General features: G+C 39.8%; 1 protein-coding gene across 1 annotated transcript in view; it reads right to left on the minus strand.

Annotated features, from left to right (window-relative positions):
- Positions 1 to 13,302: 13,302 nt before the first annotated feature.
- Positions 13,303 to 19,544, minus strand: part of csmd2 (CUB and Sushi multiple domains 2) — a 220,733-nt gene continuing 214,491 nt past the window's right edge. Inside the window, exons 68-71 of the mRNA XM_087169817.1 lie at positions 18,646 to 18,758; positions 17,919 to 18,006; positions 14,222 to 14,354; positions 13,303 to 13,644 (exon numbers count right to left, since the gene is read on the minus strand). Coding sequence (XP_087025943.1) covers positions 13,485 to 13,644; positions 14,222 to 14,354; positions 17,919 to 18,006; positions 18,646 to 18,758 — 494 coding nt within the window. The 3' untranslated portion in view covers positions 13,303 to 13,484. The remainder of the gene's footprint in view (positions 13,645 to 14,221; positions 14,355 to 17,918; positions 18,007 to 18,645; positions 18,759 to 19,544) is intronic.

The raw sequence follows: 19,544 nt of genomic DNA on the forward strand, positions 1-19,544 counted from the left end.
GCTCCTGCTGGAGTTGGTTGGAGCTGCATGTCTTAATTTGACAAATAGGAGGTTAACTGGTAGAAAAAATCTCACAGCTTCTAAATTCTTAAAATCTCCCCCTTCACCTGACTGATGTAGATGAGCCTACTTGTGCTGACGGTGATCCAATGCAGACTTGAACCTTTTGGACAGATGAGATTTTTTGTTTAGTTCCCCTTCTTCATCATCAACTCTTCTCTTCATCCCTGACCTATCTGGATGTGTGGTCTGGGTGCAGGGATGTGGGCTGATGCAGTTTGGCCGGACCACGCTGTTCCCCTCAGCAAGAGGGGGAGGATTCTTCTGGGCAAGGCTGGCGCTGCTGGAGGGGGGGCTGCTGCTGTGACCTGCACACAGCTTTCCCACTGTCAGGAGTTGGGGAATTATTCTGACAGACCTCCATCATTTCAAAGCAGGACCTAACACCGCAAGACAATGCATCCTTTCATCAGCCAAGTTCATCACTTATGTGAGGTAAGTAAGATGTATGTTTTTATGTCCTCTACATGGCCTGTAGTGGAAATGCATCCCTCTCACCCAGCAATCAAAAGTACAAGTGAAACCTTTCAAATATTGAATCAAATCACAGTATTGACTTACTGGTTGCTGAGCGAGAACATGCTGGTGATGTGACGCATGCTGATGAACTGATGCCCCAGCACCTGACGGGGGGTGTAATCCGTTTGGCGGCATCGAGCTGGAGCATTCCCTTCAGCATGTCCAACAACAAAGGTCAGAGGTGTCTTCAGGAGTTGGTGTATTTAATCTGTGCTTCACAAATAAGTTAGTGATCAAGTTTTTTTTTTTTTTACAGTAAATGATAAGACATTTGTGTGGTACAGTAAGAGAAAGGCAGTAAAACTGATATTGGTGTTATACTGACTGGTGTAATATGTGATTATAAATTTAGTTAGGTTGTATATTTGAATAAAAACAGCAGCACTAATCTGCATGTAGCACTGAAAGTTAACTTGTTTTTATGAGGTTATTTATAAATACACGAAACAGTAATTTCAAAACCTGAAATTTAATCACAATTGTATTGAGAAGAGTTGAATGCTAATAAGACTTGAAATAAGAGACAAAGTTGGAGACAGCCTATAAAAAAGAGGATAATTTATGGATAATGTACATCAAAGAAAATATAAGGACATGTTACTTCATTAGACTTTGTTTTTCCTTTTTTTGTTAAAAACTGCTGACAGTTGTTTGTGAGAGAGATGAGACTTAACTAAAGAAATTGTTAGCAAACTGTTGGTTATGAACACATCCAGCAGTTACAGAGCAACATCAGCATTTCTTTGGAGTCGTGTTTCTAGCCACCTGATCCATCTAATCTTACTCTCTTTTATACAACAGCTAGTTCCAGCCAAGTAATTTGATACGACGAGAGGCTTTCTATGAGTACTGATATAGTACAAGAGCACTAGGACTTTATACTACATGTATCACTCGGCTTCTAAGGTGTTCTATTAACCTCAGGTAACTGAGGTACTAGTGTACACCATGCAGGTCAGGAAAATGTTTATGTGTTGCTTAGCAACAGTCCAGTACCAGTCCTATTAGATAGATAGATAGATGGATAGATAGATGATGAAATAAACAAATAAATCATAATCTTTTGTTGCTTATTTAACTAATGTGATATTGCTTAATTAGCTCTGTGTTTGGTGCTGAGCAGGAAGTGTACAGTGGCCTTTCAGTACGGTGGCCCTGAGAGCTCAACACACTGCAACTTGAGAAAACACATGCAAAGACACAAACGCACAGCAAATTCAGAAAGCAACTTCATCAATTTGACAACATGTGAAACTTGAAACTAAAACCACTGAATAACAAGTGAGTCCCAGCCAGGTTCATCACTTTTTTCTTTTTGAGTTATCTTTTGCCTTAATTCCGTGAGTGAGAGAAAGTCAGGGAGGGAGGGAGGGAGGGAGAGAGAGAGAGAGAGAGAGAGAGAGAGAGAGAGAGACAGAGAGACAGAGAGGATGATATGGTGCAAAGGGCCACAGGTTGGGCCGCTGCAGTTAGGATTATGCCTTCATGGTACCCCCCCATTTGCATGTGTTTTTGGAAGCGCACATTTTGGCAAATTGTTCAGGATGTTTTCTGAATTTACAGCCCGCTGTGTTTTTTTGTTTTTTTTACTTGAAGTGCATTGACCTCTCAGGGCCACCGTATTTTAGAACTTTTTCAAACAGCTGCCTGATGAAAATGACGCTGTGAGAGCAGTGAGTGAACCAAAACAGTAAAGCTGTGAACCAGACACCTAAAATCATCTGAACCTTGCTAAGAAGCTCTGTGAAGCCAGTTCATCACTACAAACAGCCCCATTTACCTTTCACATTGCCATCTGATACATCATTTGTAGTTCTTCCTGGGGATTTAAAGAAAAACTGAAAGCTTGAAACGGCAAAAACATGTATCTGCCATTGTTAACTCTTATACCTTTTTAAACATGTTTAATCATCAGTTGAAATGGAATAAGCTATCTTTTTGTGTGCTTTTCATTATCATGCACAGTAAATGACATAGAAAGTAAATATCAGCTCAAGTCATAACACGCTCAGCGTGAAAAAAAAATCAAAATAAGAGTGTCTCACTCAGCTGCCTCATCAATATCTGCCTTACCCGCTGATTTGACATTAATTACCCTGATAATTACACAAATGCGCTAATGAATCAATTTGACAGTCACACATGGGAAGAGTACTTGTTTCAAGGACTGAAAAGAAGGGAAGACTGAGTGAGAGAGACAAAGGGAGAATAAGAACGAGAGAAAGAGTTGATTCTATGTCTGCCTCCACGTTTGTGCATCTCCTCCTGATGAGCCTCGGGTATCTCTATCCCATTATGCCACAGAGTGATGACAGTTCCCTATTCGTTATTGTCCTATTGTTATGAGCCAAGGATGGTGGTAATTGGAGATTCACTGTTGACTGTTATCATGTTGCTAGGATTTTCTTTTTACTCATTCATTATTTAAGATAATGAAAAGTTTTCTCTCATGCTAAGACTCGCAAGCACATTATCAGTCTGTTTTTTCTTTCTCTACATCCTTTATTAATTAAACCACTGCATTATTTGGAACAAACAAGGGCCGAGGAGATTATTGTTAGTGCCATTTTTTACCAGCAAAGTTTGCTACTTCAGCAGGGTAATGGTTGAAAACACAGATATGTAGAATACATTTTGATCAGGATGAAGACCCTGATTTATCTAACTGAATTTTAAAGATTTCACATATTGAAATTGATATAATGTACCTTAATATTCTTATGGGCTCGTGACAACCACGTGACTCTCGAATCAGCGAGCTTGGCCTGAAGAAATACCAGCAAAGACTGAGCTCTCTGATATTTACTCATAATTACAGTGAGATTGCCTTCCCACGGTGCGTCGGCCACAGTAAGTAAGCCAGCCCCATGCTGACAAATTCAACTGACAGAGCAAATATATACACTTCCTCTCATCAGTCAATCCCTTTATCCTTGGTCCAATGTCTTCTGGGACAGCAGCGGGTGGATTTGCGTGATATTAGCCAAGGCCCAGGCCAGCACGCTGGGGGGATTTGCGAGGGTAAACCTCTTGCTTTGATGTCTCCTCAAATATCCCAGCTTGACACAGTAAAACAAGGGATAGCGGGAAATTGAGTGGACTGATCCAAAAGAGATGCTCCCTCTGACCTTGCTGTCAACAAACACAGATAAAGTAATTAAACAAAGGTAAAAAAAATAGGACAACAGAGTGTAATAATGTCATGTTATCTGGCCAATATAGTGGTTTTTTTTTAACACCCATTACAAAAGAGGAGATGTGTTTAGTGCTGGAAATTCGCAATATCCACAGCATATCTACAGGATTATCGGTGTCAAAACAGATTTTAATAAGAAGCAACATTCATATTTGCTTGTTTAAACACTGCATCAGCCTGCTAAAGATGTAATGACTCAGTCTTTACCAGCTCAAAACCGCACACAGCCTCTCTGAGAGGAATTCAAGTAAACGGTTCATATATTGTAAATTGAGATGGGGACTTGCTTAGTCCCCAATGATCTTTGCAATGAATAGTGCAGTCTTGTTTTTCAGTGCAGCGAAAAAAGCTCCTCTTATTAAAAAAGCAACAAAGGCAACATGGCTGCCGGACACCTGGGTAATTGGAGGAAGCTGTCATCTCAGGCGATGCGGCGGAGTGCATAGCTGTCAGTGTGATGTGTCAGACTCTGCACAGTGATAAAAGTGACAAAGCTAATTGTCGTCTCGCATCTCCACGCTCAAAGGAACTCTCCAGACCTCTGCAAATCTTTTCTCTTCCATTCTTCTCCTTTAGAACTTCTCTCATTGCTATTAAAGGGCCTGAGGGAGACATTTGTGTGGTACAGTGAGAGAAAAACAGTGAAACTGATGTTGATGTTATACTGACTGGTGCAATATGTGATTCAGAATTTAGTTAGGCAGAATCTGCATGCTGTCCCGTCGACTCATGGGAGCGATGTTACAGCAACTGCAAACTGATCAGAGAACTTAGCGAAATTCACAGAAGCAATGATGCACATAAAGAGAATTATCAGTGAGCCAGAGCAACAAGCATCTTATAAGGCACTTTAATTCCCAGCCCAGAAACACTAGAGTGGATCCTCCCCACAGCGCTCCACTTGATCTTATGAGTGACCTCCGATGAGGATAAAGCATTATACAGTGCATTTGAGCAGAATCAGATTCTAATCTGATGAGGAGGCAATCAGGGAGAGCACTTTGAGTCCATACGATGGCAGCATGTATGATCTATCTGCCTGGAAAATTAAATCAATAGCTTATTTTTGAACTGCATCATCAGTCTGTGATAAAGTAGAGGAGCTGCTAAGTTAATACCCCACACTGACTTGGGACACAAACACTAAGGCCATGAACATTTTTTAAAAGTCCAGTCTTGAGGACGGAAGGCTAACTGGCTGCTGTGAAGGAGCAGTCCTGCAGGTCAGGGCAACTTGACAAACTTTGATTAATCACCGTGGGAAACCTGGTCGAGAACAGGAGTGACTAATGACCGTGTATGGCTGTTGATTTAATCAATCAAGAAAAGGCTCTAACCTTGCCAATACGTGGGTGAAACACAGCCACACACTCACACACCCACTTATTTCAAACAGCAGGAGTAGGCATTAAAAGGTTTTGTGTGATATTGAGTTCTCTTGTGAACCACAGGTTGTTTCTGTTACTTCTTTCAATGTTTCCACAGAATAGACACTGCACACCTGTGTCCTTAACTTCATGAATTAAAGCTATTCCTCACCAGATGTTACACTTACCCATATCTGTATAAAAGGTAAGATTAGGATACTTTCTCAGCAGTCTATCAGTACCTCCCAAAATAAAAAAAAAAGGAAGGAAAATGACTGCAAGGCATTTTCCGCTGCCATTATCAACTTTGCTGCAGTGAAAATGACACCTAAAGTGAAGTTCTGGAGGCGTACTTTTATGTGTATAATATACAATACATTAAATGATGAAATACAAAGAAACCCAAGAAGTTTTATGACTATGATGTTGAGATCAGCAGTGCATTATTTACTAAGTTAATGGCTGACATTTAAGGCTTTCAAAATCTAATTTCCTATTTCCTGCTGTGCCCTGAAATCTTCCCATCTTCATTCGCGTAAAAGTCTGACCTCCTTACGTAAGTCAAGTTATTTAGTTCACTCATATATTAGATTTTTACTAATGTTTCATTGGTCTGTCTATTAGGTTTGCTTGATTTTGGTACAATCACCATTTCAACATGCACATTCATTTGCCAATAGCTTAGTTTAAATTAAGTTTGACATAAAATTAATATAGTCCAATTAAGACTACAATTACTTATCGATATTTCAGATAACTGTGACATGTAGTTTATCTGATTTGTTTTACTGTAGATTGTGTGCACCTGATAACTAATCAGGTTACAGGTCACTGAGTGAACATGGTGCGCCAACAAAGTCACAGCTTTTTCCTTCACTCGGTTTGTCTTTCCCGTAAGCTACTGCATATTGATCCAGGTATTACTAATTACTGAACAAATTGCTCGATCTAGTTGTACTTAAGGTAACGAATGACAATTAAATACATGAAAACATAATAAATAAGAACATCATTACCATGTGTTTACCTCATCAGTTCATCACCCAGCTGTCCAACTGAGGCCTCAGGGAGATTGTGATCGATATATATACATTGATATATGTAGTATACCTTAATTGTATTTAGGGACACTTTTCCTTTAATTACAACACTCTTTAAACCGCATTTAACCACTTGCTACCTGGGTGGGTGCTATGTTAAGTTTAGACTGCCAGGTGCAGTTGTTATGAAGCGTTGCCTTGTCATGCTAGGAAAGGCCCAGGTGTTGCTAATCACATTAATGATATCTCTGTTCTGCTAAAGCGTTCCAGTAAATCAAGACAGTATGTGACTGCGAGTCAGCACGAACAAAACCAGGATCCTGAGCCCAAAGCAGCTCACTGGAATTCATTCATTTCATCACTCAAGCCTGACCTGTGCTTTTCCTACTGTGACATGTCAAACTGTTTTCAGTGAAAAAGGCCTATGGGACAAACAGTAGTAACACAACTGAGTGGACATTGATCGAAATGTTGTTTTATAACGATGTCAACATAACATTCTTCTATTTTAGAAAATAAGCTGCGACTCCGTTTACATAGCTTTTCATTGGGTGCCACTACAGATGTTTCCTAGCAACTGTTTTATGCATTACCCAAGTCTTACTAACTCGCTAAAGACATTTGTTCAGTTTACTGAGTAAATTTTAAACTAGCTGTAAGTGTGTATGTAATCAGTCAATGTGCAAAGAGGAAGTGGAACTTAAACACACACAAAAGTAAATTTACACAAAGGATATGATGCTTGTATGGAGGAATATCAAACACCGGTTACATACAAGAGCACTGCCTTATCCCCAGAGGCTAATTGAGCGTGATTAGATAATTGATTCTGGGCATGACACAGTCAACACATGGATTAAATGAAATTCCCCACGATAGAAAGTAGGTTTTATATTTTATTCCAAAACCTTCAAAATAAGTTTCAAGTTCAAGAAAGTAGAATAAGCTTAGACACAATGCAAAGCATCATATACAGACGGATAAAATACATTTTATATATTGCAGACAAGCCATGGTGGGTCTTACATATGTACAGTATGTATGTAAACTTTTATTTACAATCTTTTTTACATATACAAAAAGCCTTGTTTCTATTTTTCTTTGTATATATTTATATATATATATTTATATATATAGATTTTTCATATACTCCCCACTAGCATTTGTACTACAATAATGAAAAAGAAAAACATTTACATATATGTCAATCCACTTTTTCTTTTTATATTACAAATGTATTTTCATAAAAATATATCTCTGTACAAAAAAAAGTTTTTTATTCGTTAACATATTCTCTTTTCTTAGAGACACTTTCCCTCTGTAGTTGCTCTCTGTAGTTACACACAGTCTGCTCAAGTCCACGTTTGTCCATTTCTTTACAGGTATCCCTTTTGGTGTACAGCAAGACAATGACACTCAATCTTTGCCTTTCACTGTTTTGTTGGTTTATTGAGGCGTTTAAGGGCCATGTTGATCTCGCTTAGACGCCATGTGTTGTCATGCGTTTGAGTCTCATAAAGAGGCTAGTGGAGAGATCTACTGGACTGGCATGAAACAATATCATGAAATAGAAAAGGAAAACTTGGGACCTTGTAATAACTTTGTTGCCATGACAAACATACAGGAATGTAAAGTCTCTGGTAATAAAAAGCAGCTCTCTGTAAATATTTTGCTATATTATACTCTAGATAAATTGGACATTCTGTTTTTATTCCAAGGATGACACATATTGGCAACAGGTTTTTTTTTCCATTACTGCGCACAAACAGAGGAGCAGTTGTTGGATTACAGATATTGAACACAGTATAGATAGATAAATTCTGATGCACTCAGTGAAATGAAATACATTCACTAGTTTGTCAGCAACAATTGCAGCGATCTGATCACAAATCATACCAGTCCACTCTTATCTCCATTTATAGAATAAAATTCATCTTGGCTCCAAAGCTTTTCAAATACACCACCCCGCCCCCTCCATGATAAAGTCCACTAGACACGCTGAAATGGGCTGAATAGTGAAGACAAATTTTATGGAATGGGCCTGAAAAACACACCAAGAAGTGTGGCTTTGTTGCAGCCGTCAATATGCGGTGAGAATAAAAGATGGGGGATTATAAATAATAGTTGATGCAGAATGTCACACAGCATGACTGATGGATTTCTTGGGTTTTCAATACATATGCAGTGTGGCCTTTGCTGAAAAGTGAGAGCTCTAGCTGCAGAGAGAAACGGGAAGCTTTTGGTCTCATCCCTGACTGTGAGAAAATTCTGTGAACTCGATGGGAACTCAAAGACCATAGCTGTGGTGTGTTTCATTATAGAAGAGATGGTGAGCAGGAGAGAACTCCGAGCTGTGTCCGGCTGATAACGAAAATGAACCAAGGATGAACAGTTTCTGTCTTAAAATATGCAAAGAGAACCAGGAAGTAGCCGGCTGCTATCAAGACAGACTGTCTTCTAACTCTTATAGCACGGCTCCGTCCCGAACTCACTGATCTTCATTTTCATATAACTGTGTTGCACTTTCTTTTGAGAACTTTTTGGACTAACCCAGATGGGTTAAAAGGGAAATATTTCGATAGATGTAGCACCCATTAAGTGAAAACCCCCATTTCTGCAAAATTACCAGCATGAATTTTTGAAAATATCTTGTTCCCTATTAAAAACTTTTCCTATTAGTGGAACTAAATCAACACTAAGAACTGATTAAGCAGTTAATATTAATTTTGTTATTCTAATCTGGTTGAATTTAAATAATTTTCTTTGGTTGAAAAAGCGACTTTTTAACTTCTCCAAAAAACACACACAACACAAACACACAGCCAGACATGTAGGCAAGCACATAAGATCCAAGACATTAATCCTTGCACACCAAAATACAGTACTAATGAGCACATTGCTCATTCAGGAAAAGAAAAAAAGGGGGACGGTTTCTCTAACATGATCCTAACAAGCTCAGCCTTTTCCTGTAAGATCAAAAACACAGATGAAAAGAGCTCCCAGGTTCTTCAGCAGGTGTGTCTGAAGAAATGATTACAATGACTGGTCTGAGAACCAGAGAGAAAGAGCTCTCATTTCAAATATCGGACATAAAAATATGATAACCCCCCAACCTTATTATGAAATGACGATGTTTGGAATTCTTGAACATACAAAAAAAAAAAAAAAAAGAGCCACTCGAGCTGGTTCATCATATCATGGGGTTGTACCAAGGCACTATAATGAATGTAAAGTGCTTATTGGAGACTGGAGGAGGTACAAAAACACGGAGAAAAAAAAAGGGTATGAGTCTGGCCCTTTTAAACCATTTCTGAATTTGCTTACACTGAGCCCTTGTTGGTAAAAACAATCATAGCTGTGTGAGCATATGCTTCTGTATTATGTTCGTCCAAATCCACGGTCTAAATCTAGTCAAATAGAATAAGTTCCATTAAGGGAGTGGGGGAATCATGTCCTATTGCACTGGCTAATCACATTTGTTTGTTTAATACTCAACGCAGTTTAATAAAGTGTTACATAATGGGTGTTAAACGTTGCCATGGGAGGAATCAATGGAGGGGAAAGACCACTTCAAAGTGGCCTTAACAGAAACTAACTGGAATGTAATGAAGCTATTCACTCTGTTAAAATATTTGGAGCAATTTCAGGATAAAAATAAATGAAATGCACAATGCAACAGTTGCATAAAACTATGAGAACTGAGTACCAATGCCTTCAAGATAATATGAGTGCAACTGCTCCTCTCCCCGTGAAATCTCCAGGGTAATTCAATCGTTTCCTTTTCCATCAATTCACACCAGAGCAGGCAAGGGGCAATATTCTATCTGTACTGTCGAGATAAGCGAGAGCTTTAAAAGTAATAAAATTGTAAAAGCAATTACCGACCCACAGCGAAACTGATTGAAGGAACAATAGAGTGATTGGTTTCAAAGGCCTGAATTTCTGAGGGAAATTATGTACTGCAGGTGATTGTAAAGACTTCATTAAAAACCTGTTGGTATGGAGGCTGATTTTGACTGTGAAAGCCACTTTTTCTGCATTTATATGGATATGTAATGTATATGCTGATGTACCAAAACAAATCCATGCAAGTCCAATATTCCTCCTAATTCCCACCAATGTTAACACTAAAAAGAAGGATGCCAAAGAGTACGTGGTAAATCAAAGCACTGTGGATGTTTTAGACTGCTTTTTTTGGGAGTCAGACATTACATAATTGAGGATCTGCCCTTTCAGTGATAATGGTAAGATGAATTCAGGATTCGAAAAATGGGTTTGACAATGAAGCAAGGCTAAATTAAAGCAAATTGCATGTAATGTCTCAATTTGATGCAGTGAAATCTGAGCACTATTCACCCCACTCAGCATCCACAGGATAGATGGGAATGGGGATAGTAAGTGGTAAATAGCTGGGAGCACGGTGTTTGAAATCCAGTGGGTTTTCTTCCTTCTCATAATACACATTTCACAGACACAGACACACACGTGAAAAGCGGCACAAAAGCATTACTGCTTTGAATCTGCTCTTCTCATCGGGCATGTCATTCACCAGCCAGCCCTGCTGTCGTATCCGAGTGTCAGTCTGATGACAGTTCCCTCCTGTGTTGCACTTTCAAAACAATATTTTCTGTATATCACTCCCAATTTACCACAGATTTGAGTGTTAGCATTAGAAGCATAAACTTTTTTTTTTTTTTTTTTCCACATATCATGTTTATCATTTCCAGTGGAATGCTTGGGAGTAATCAGTATGGCAGCGACTCCCCTGCTGTCACAGCTCTGAGGAAGCCCTCTGCACCATTTTCAAGATGAGCAAAGACGAAACAAAGCAACACTGCTGTTTTTCAAAGGGATGGAGCTGTCAGAAGTTAACTTGGAGGAAAAGACCTGAATGTAATCCAGAGGGAAAACATCACTGACTCATCCATTCTTCAGACTCAAACGCCTTCAGTTGAACATTTCGAGGGAGTGAGAACATGACCGCTCTTTGATCTTTGTTTTCCTAAGGCCAAGTATAGGGAGCTCATACTGCATCATGATCTCAGAGATATACAGTATGTACCACCTTCAAGCCGCAGAAACGTGTGAAGGTGGATCCAGGATTAAAAAGAAGGTGAAAAGAGGAGAATATGACTTGCAGTCTTTCCGAAGACAATGTGCCAGCCAAAAAAAAAAAAAAACCCAAAGAGAATGAAATATGGTATGGTCCCAAGGCGTTTGTATATCCATGGAATTATAACAGGTGCCATCCCTGCTCTGAACCAGCTGATGTGTTTTTCTCTTCGAGTACCTCAGAGCGACACTGGATGGTTGTAACCCGTACCCGTGTGAAGCAAATCTGACAGTGTTACTCTCGATTAACATTTGGATTTAGGGCCATCAGTTTGAGAGGTGGATTTCTCTCTGTCTCTCCCACTACAAACCAAGTGTCAGAGGATGAGCGTTGGAACTAGAGACTGACATCGCCTTCAGGTTTTCTTTCCTTGGAGGATCTGTACATTGTCATCAGCACTTGTTCTGGGTAGACATTTGATTTATTGGTGTCCAGAGCATCCAGATAGACATAAAGTGATACTCCCTGAACCCAATCCTTTTCCTTTCTTAAATGACAAAAAAAAAAAAGAAAGAAAAAAAAAAAAAGAAAAAAGAAGAAGATTTTTTTAGCAAACTATCTGTCGTGTTGGGTTGAATCTTTGGGGCCAAACAGACAGGACTATTTTGGGACAGATTGCAGATTTAACCACAACAAATGTGTGCAGAGATATACACACACACACACACACACACACACACACACACACACAAGCACAAACTCATTCTCAATCACGTATACACGTAAATTCTCTCTACAAATTCTCACTAAGTGCTTTTTTCAGCAGCCCTAGCTACTTTTTAACCCTTGCTCTGGACACAGCTGCCTCAGCAAGCAGAATTTCATCCCTGCTTCAAAAAATTAAAAATAAAAAATAAAGAGGAAGTAAATATAGAGTGTGTGTCTTCAACATGGCCTTCAAAACTCGCAGAATTTTTAATTCATTCCTCAGCCGGAAACCGGGGGCCTTCGATGAAACCTTTCAACAACCTCAGGAGCAGACAGTTGGGGAAAAGCAGGGTTCCCAATTACTTGTCACAGAAAGCAAGCAGCATATAAAAAAGAAAGAGAAAAAAAAGGAAATGAAAAACAGAGAGAAGTATGAATCGAAACAGTCCAGACTGTCTCTCTCTGACTCACACAGGCCAACGAGGGGCTGTCCGCCGTACAGTTCACTTGCACAGAGATCTCTGTTAGCTACAGGTCAATTTCTTGACTTAAAGTTGACCATTAAATTCCCTTTGGGTTTAGGCGGAGGGCGGTGAGAAAAGTCATCACAGCTTTGCTTCCAGCAGTACACCTACCAGCTGCAGTTTCAGGTGGAAGCTTTTCCTTAAAATATGGAAAATGATCAAGAAACCATGTAAAGTTACAAAAAGCATTCTGCTTTTGGCATTTGTTATAGTCGCTGTTGTCTTCACATGGTTTCTTTTTTTAAATTTTTTTTCTTGTCTCCTGCGGGTAAGAGCCTTCATCACTGGAGATGTTTCTTGAATATATTTCAGCAAATAAAATAATCTTTGTCTTGCCCTCTGCTCAAGGAACTATGGATGTCCTCTGCTGGCAGGCAGGCGAAGATGTGGTGCACTTCTCCTCCCCTAACTGAATCAACGATGAATGCAAAGATCTAACAAAGGACGGGTGCAGGGAAAGTACAAGACATGGCAGGGGAAGGGCAAGTGAAAGAGCGATTGAAAGAAAATATACATAGAAAAGCAGGGAAATAGACAAAGGGAGTAAAGGTAAACAATAAGCAAAAGAATGGAGATGAAAAAGATGAAGGAAATCAAACAGAGAGAAGATAAAAGCATTAATGTAATATTCTCAAAAGTGTTAAAATAAAAACATACATATTCTTCTTTTTCAATAAAGTGTAAGCAAACCAAATGAGATTCATTAATATGAGAGATACAGATCAAAGGAAATGCAGGAGAAGAAATCCAATCACAGATTTTTCTATCTGCAGAAAATTCTTGAGGGATTGTGTAATAGGTTTAGTCTGAAACTGGGTTCTGAGTGTCTGTGTCTTGTTGCTTCAGCAGTTCTGATGCCTGGGATGTGCGATTAGCTCAGGCAAGCCACAAGGTGATAACTTCGTCTACTTTCAGAGAAATGTGGATCCAAGGGCGCCTGAAGATCTATGTCCTTCCTGTATCATACAGCCAGATGACCTGGTGAAGTGTGATTCTTACCTCTGGAGGAAGCAGTTGCTATACAGCTGTGCACACTGTGCTGACTGTGAACTCTGTCTCACTGGCCATGATGTCAGTGGGTTGGATGTTGCGGTCATACATAGGGTTCTCGAACGTAGCTCGTCCATTAGTGTTCTCGTGGCCCACGTAACCATTGAAGGGGACTTTGGGTCTTCTTCTGAAATTAAATGAATCAATGTAATAAACAATGAGTTGTTTTAACATTTGTGGTGGACAATATATCCACTACACAGCAGATGTATGTGTCACAATATGGATGTGGCTATGCTGCGTCTTACTGAGACGAGATGGGAAGTTCACTCGCTGACTCATAACTACTTCGACTTGACTATCGACTACTACTTCATTGAATATTTCAGCTTCAACTTACTACTTCATTCTGCCTGACTGTGATAAACCAGTTCTTTTTTAGGCAGGGAGGGGAGATTCTCTCACCACAGATGATGATTTCCTCATTTTTGAGGTCAACATATACCTTTGTGAATTGCAAAAATCACTATCAAGTTAATATATTTTGGAGGGAGAATTGATATCTTTCAAAAGAAATCAAGCAAAAGCAAGATTCATATGTGAAAACAGTTCACTCTGCAGATGTGAAGTAACCCACGACTGAAAATGATTCCAATTTAAACAGCATTTCTGAGCAAGTAGTATCAGTACAGAAGTAATGTCATATGTTGCTTGCAGATGTGGAAATGTGGCAGTGTGAAATACATTAGCATCGTTAGCCTTACCTGTGTTTATAGAGGTACAGAGCGAAGCCTGCAATGATCATGGCTATAAAAGGCACTAGGATGGCTGCTGCCACTGAACTGCTGTTGGAGGCAAAGTTGTATCCTGCGTTCTCTCTGCTGGGATCTAAACTCTCTGGAAAAAAAAAAATAAGACACTGAGCCTTTACTTCAACATTACTTCAGTACACAATGACTTCAGCAGCAGATATTACAACCATCCCTATAAATAACAATTAAAACAAATAAAAAAAAAAAAAAAAAATCTAAGAGTGAAATGATCCTCCCAACCTTCTTCCAAGAACCTGAGCTGACAAATGTTTAAGACAAATGAACAGAAAAACAGAAATAAAATCAGCTGCAGTGGCTGAAGAAGGCTACCAGAAACATTATTTTACATTTATTTCTATGCTTTATTTTCATTCTCCCCCCTGGGAACCTCAAATTCCATCATCCTTCCAATGACTTTTAATTACTGACATCAAAGCCGACAGCTATTAACTCAATTCAGATTCATTCCCTAATTTATGGAGGTGTGTCTGCGACAGCAACAGTGGAGGAGTGACAGCCCACCTGTTTGCCACAGAATGCCAAAAAAAGCTCCAAAAAAGGACGAGTGACACACAAGAAGGAATTCAATTAGTGGGTTTTGTGGTGTTTGCCAATCAACCCCCAGCTGGATGAGCTCGAGCACACAAACATGCACAAACACACTCGCACGGAGGAAAACTCGCACTCGCACTCACACCACCACTGCGTTAAAACAAAACACGAAAACGTCGACAAATTGAGCAGGATTAATTCCAAGGCGTCCAGCCTACCTCCCAGGCTCATATCTGTTTTTCTCATACACACTTAAACACCCTATCACCAGCCACCACACTCTGTATTAATAAAGACCTGTTTGCTCAGTATGTGTGCTGTGGCAGGGTGGTAGGAGGGTTCCACACCTGCTGTTCAAGTACCTTTCTCATTACAGTAGATTTTCACATCCACTTTCACTGTTTTCACCCAACTTTCTGCGTGCACACACACACGCACGCACACACACGCGCGCGCGCACGCACACACACACACACACACACACACACACACACACACACACACACACACACACACACACACTTAATCTATGTTAACACCACATGACTTCATGCTCAATTCCAATTCCTGTTCATATCACATCTGTTCAATCTCTTCAATATGTCTTGCAACCAGTATGGAAGCTTCTGCAACCTGAGCTTCACCTATTAAAAGCGAAAATCCTGTGAAATCTGTCTCCATCACTTGCATCAGCAAAAAGGAAACAGCAAAAGCAGGAGCATTATCTACTTAACTGTTTACATGGATTAGATAATATGAGATCAGTGTCACGTGAGGGAGCGGAGAATCTGAATGTAGAGGATTTCCACTGCATTTTAAATGTAACTTTAACACACATACAGTTTTTTTTTCTTATTTCTCCATGTACATCTTCCTCCTCTGAACACAGTGCGCCACAGGGACAGGCGTTGAGTTTTTTAATTAATCACATAATTAATCCCATGCTGATGTAGGGTTTAGTGCTGGGATTATGTACATATTTCATTTAATATGTATCAGATTGCTGATCGATTAATGATGCTTAATGTCCAAAGATTTTCATCATGGCAATTCAGGTATTTTCTCTGTTCACACATAGACCTTTTTAACTGGATTGTAACAGTGGGTGGCAGCAGTAAACCAATGTTGTGAACTTGCAAAAACCAAATAAGAAGAAAATCCCCCATTGTTCCTTCAATACTTCAGTTCTTTGCCAAAATTCTAGCAGGTTTCAAATGCACTTCAGCACCAGTACATTGCATCTTATAACACACACACACACAGACACACACACAGACACACACACAGACAGACACAGACACACACACAGACACAGACACACACACAGACACACACACACACACACACACACACACACACAAACACACACACAAACACACACACACACACACAGCAGCAGCCATCCAGATCCATGGATCAGGATGTAAGGATTTGCTGGATATATACTGTAGCAAAAAAATCTGAGTGAGGAGGATCACGTGGGTTGGATTTCTAGGTCACAAACATGAAGCAGAATACAATATATGGATAGCTGCAGCTTTTTGAAAAAATGTTCAGTACCTATGACAGCACAGCTGAAGTTGCTGAAGGAACCAAAGAAAAACAAGTAGGCAAAGAACAGATGATATTTACTCTATCAAAACGGCATGATGTAGGTTTACTTGATATGGCAATCCACAAACTCTCTAAGGAAAGATTCTGTGGACTTGTGCTGTGTGTGAGATTAGTGTGTGCATGTGGATGTCATCTGACTATTAATCATTTTTGTGAATCGTGTTTGCCTTTTTAGGCTGGATTCACAACCACATTCTCCAGACATGTTTTCACATTTGTAAAAGTAAATGAATGACAAATCAACACAGCAAATGACAAGCTGTGAAAGCACTTGCAGCTCTGCTTAAGGACACTACATGCAGTCCAGAGTTTTTGCACAGTTACACATTTTTTGTCCTTCAGGCTCTCTGCTAGAGCACATTCAATTTGAAATTAAATAATGGATACTGCAGCTACTACTTCCAAGTCTCAGCTTTAATCTGAGTAGGTTCACATCAATACAGAAAGACTGTGAGGGGGACGTTGCCATTTTAACACCTGCTGCTCAATTTACCAGGGTTCAAATGTAACTGGACACTAGGCAGCTGTGTGTTGTTTCAACATTAGTTCATGAAAAGAAGAGCTCACATGTGGCTCAGAGTTTATTAAGAGCTGAGAGTTTCCATTTAGACTGAGATGGAGTTGTCTGTCAATGTGAGGGGTGAAGAGGCGACTAAGCAAGCGAAGAAAATAATAATGAGGCTCAAAAGAAAAAAGAAAAAAGGCAAAACTAGGAGTGAAAAATCATTAGCTTGGTGGAGAAAAACCTTTTCATGACTGCACAGCAAGTGAAGAACGCTCTCCTGCATGGTGTACATGTTTCCTCGTCAACGACCAAGAGGAGACATGAGCACAACCTCAGAGGATTCAACACAAGATGCAAACCACTGGTAAGACTCAAAAACAGAAAGGCCAAGTTGAAGTTCACAAAAACACACACACACATAGAAACAGGTGGAGTTCTGCAACAGTTCTATGGTCTGATAAGACAAACATCAACCTCCATCAAAATGCTAGAAAGAGGAAAGTATGGAGGAAAAAAGGAACAGCTCCTGACCCGAAGCCATCGCCTCATCTGTCAAACATGGCGCTGGTTCTGTTATGGCTCGGGTATGAATGGCTGCCAATGGAGTTGGCACACTGGCATTTATTGATGATTTCATTGGAGAGCATCAACGGGTAAGATACAGAGTGTGTGCTGATGTCTGTTAGTCAACAGACTTCAGGCAGTCACTGACTACAAAGGATTTTCCATAAAATATTAAATCATTTTGTTGAACTTCATGTGTGTTTGCCCAGTTACTATTGAATCCCGAAACTTTGGGCTCTTTGTGTTTAGAGGGCTATATCTCTTTCTATGTCACTGTCTGGACTGTATATTTTAAGGGAAAGATTTCAGTGATAGAGATACCAACAAGAAAAAAAAAAAAAAAGACACTCAGTCTTTGCCCAGGAGACCACTTAATCACAGTGGTTTCTATAACCAAATGGACAGGTCACTCACCCAGTCTCTGGAGACCAAATTGGCCAAAGCCTTTTCCTCTGACAAATCCCTGGTACACAAAGGAGTTGGATGAGGAGATGTAGGACACCTAGGGAGAGAGAGGAATGGAAGACAGACATTTTATGTGTCACATCCAGGCTTTACAAAGGAGCGTATCATCAAAGTGTCAGCAGCTGGTGCACGCAGAAAATGAAATATCATGTCAAAGGAGCTGAGAGGCGCTCTTATGGCTGACATTTAATATGACGTTTTTCTGCTCAAGAGCACAAACATAAACAAACTCAGGCGCGCCGCACACACGCAAGCATGTTACACAAGAGGAATGCTCCACTTTGCACGAGACAAGCTTGTAAGTGAACACTCATGTCTGTGCAACTGGTGAAACGTGCACGTAGGAGCACATATGCGGTGGCACACACACATATACTGTAACCTGCTTTTTAAATTATATCTGGAGTGTATGTGCATTAGAGGGTGGGCGATAATATGGGAGAGAGGAGTGGAGGGGGGGTATGTCGAGCCCTGATTACCAGGCAATGATTTAACTGACATTTTAATTAAAGAGAAAACTCTCGGCGGGCCCTCCATCTCCACAGAGTGACAAGGTTAGTGTGTATGTGTGCTTGCGCATATTTCACAATACTGGTGTGTGTGAGTATGATGTAATATCTTATAGCCGTTACAAAGAAAGGTGTTGAATTGAATCTGACCCTGTACTTGCACTTACATGTCCGTCTAGGGCCCAGTTGTCTATTTTGAACTTGTTGACAAAGATCTCCACAGGGCCTCTGATCTGGTGGACCTGCAGCAGCAGCTGAGCTTCCTCCCTCTTATATGTACCTTCAAGAAGAACAGGTTTACAGTCACTTCAGAGCAACAGCCGCACTGAAACCACCCAAAAACGTTTATGTGATATAGTTAGAGTTTGCTTATTTTTGAAGTGAAAAAGAAGCAAACACAATACCTGGAGCAAAGAGACATAAGAACCGAGCATTTCCTCAAATGTAATTCCTCTGTTACTTTTTATTTCATGAACTCAAAAATAGAAAAAGTTAAACGGTAATTGTGCCATGTGCAAAAGTTGGGTACCTTACAATGTTTAGGTTTACTGAAAACATATCCAACATATTAGATATTGTCGGGGATATGAGGATAAAGTCCCGGACTTATTTCCATCATCCCTGGTGTTTCACAGTACATCAACCTTTGTACAAAGTAGAGACAGGAGTTTGTCATCTGCCATGAAGACATATCACAAACTAAGCATGAAACATAAGATAATTGAATGTCAACAGTCATCATAAATGTATGACATCACGTCAAGCATTTTATGATACCATCATGGGACTCAGGAACGGGTTTTCTTTAGACTTAAAGCAGCTCTTAATTGACTTAATTTTACTTATTTGTAAAACATTCCTTTATAAGCCTTTATTAACTTAGCTTCAATTGACTCTTTAGGATTGGTCACGAATTGTCATTAGGAACTGTCAGCTGATGACATATCCAGCAGTGATAAATTCTCAACTCTTCAAAACTTGTGGTAACACTTAACAACCACAAGCTCCTCTAAGCAACTGACAGAGGATCTGAAAATAAGGCTGACCGCAAAGCAGGAGGGACTAT

Source organism: Seriola lalandi, unplaced genomic scaffold (genome assembly GCF_002814215.2).
Source record: "Seriola lalandi dorsalis isolate HSWRI2012SDOR001 ecotype SW California unplaced genomic scaffold, Sedor1 jcf7180002054916, whole genome shotgun sequence".
NCBI classification, from domain to species: Eukaryota; Metazoa; Chordata; class Actinopteri; order Carangiformes; family Carangidae; genus Seriola; species Seriola lalandi.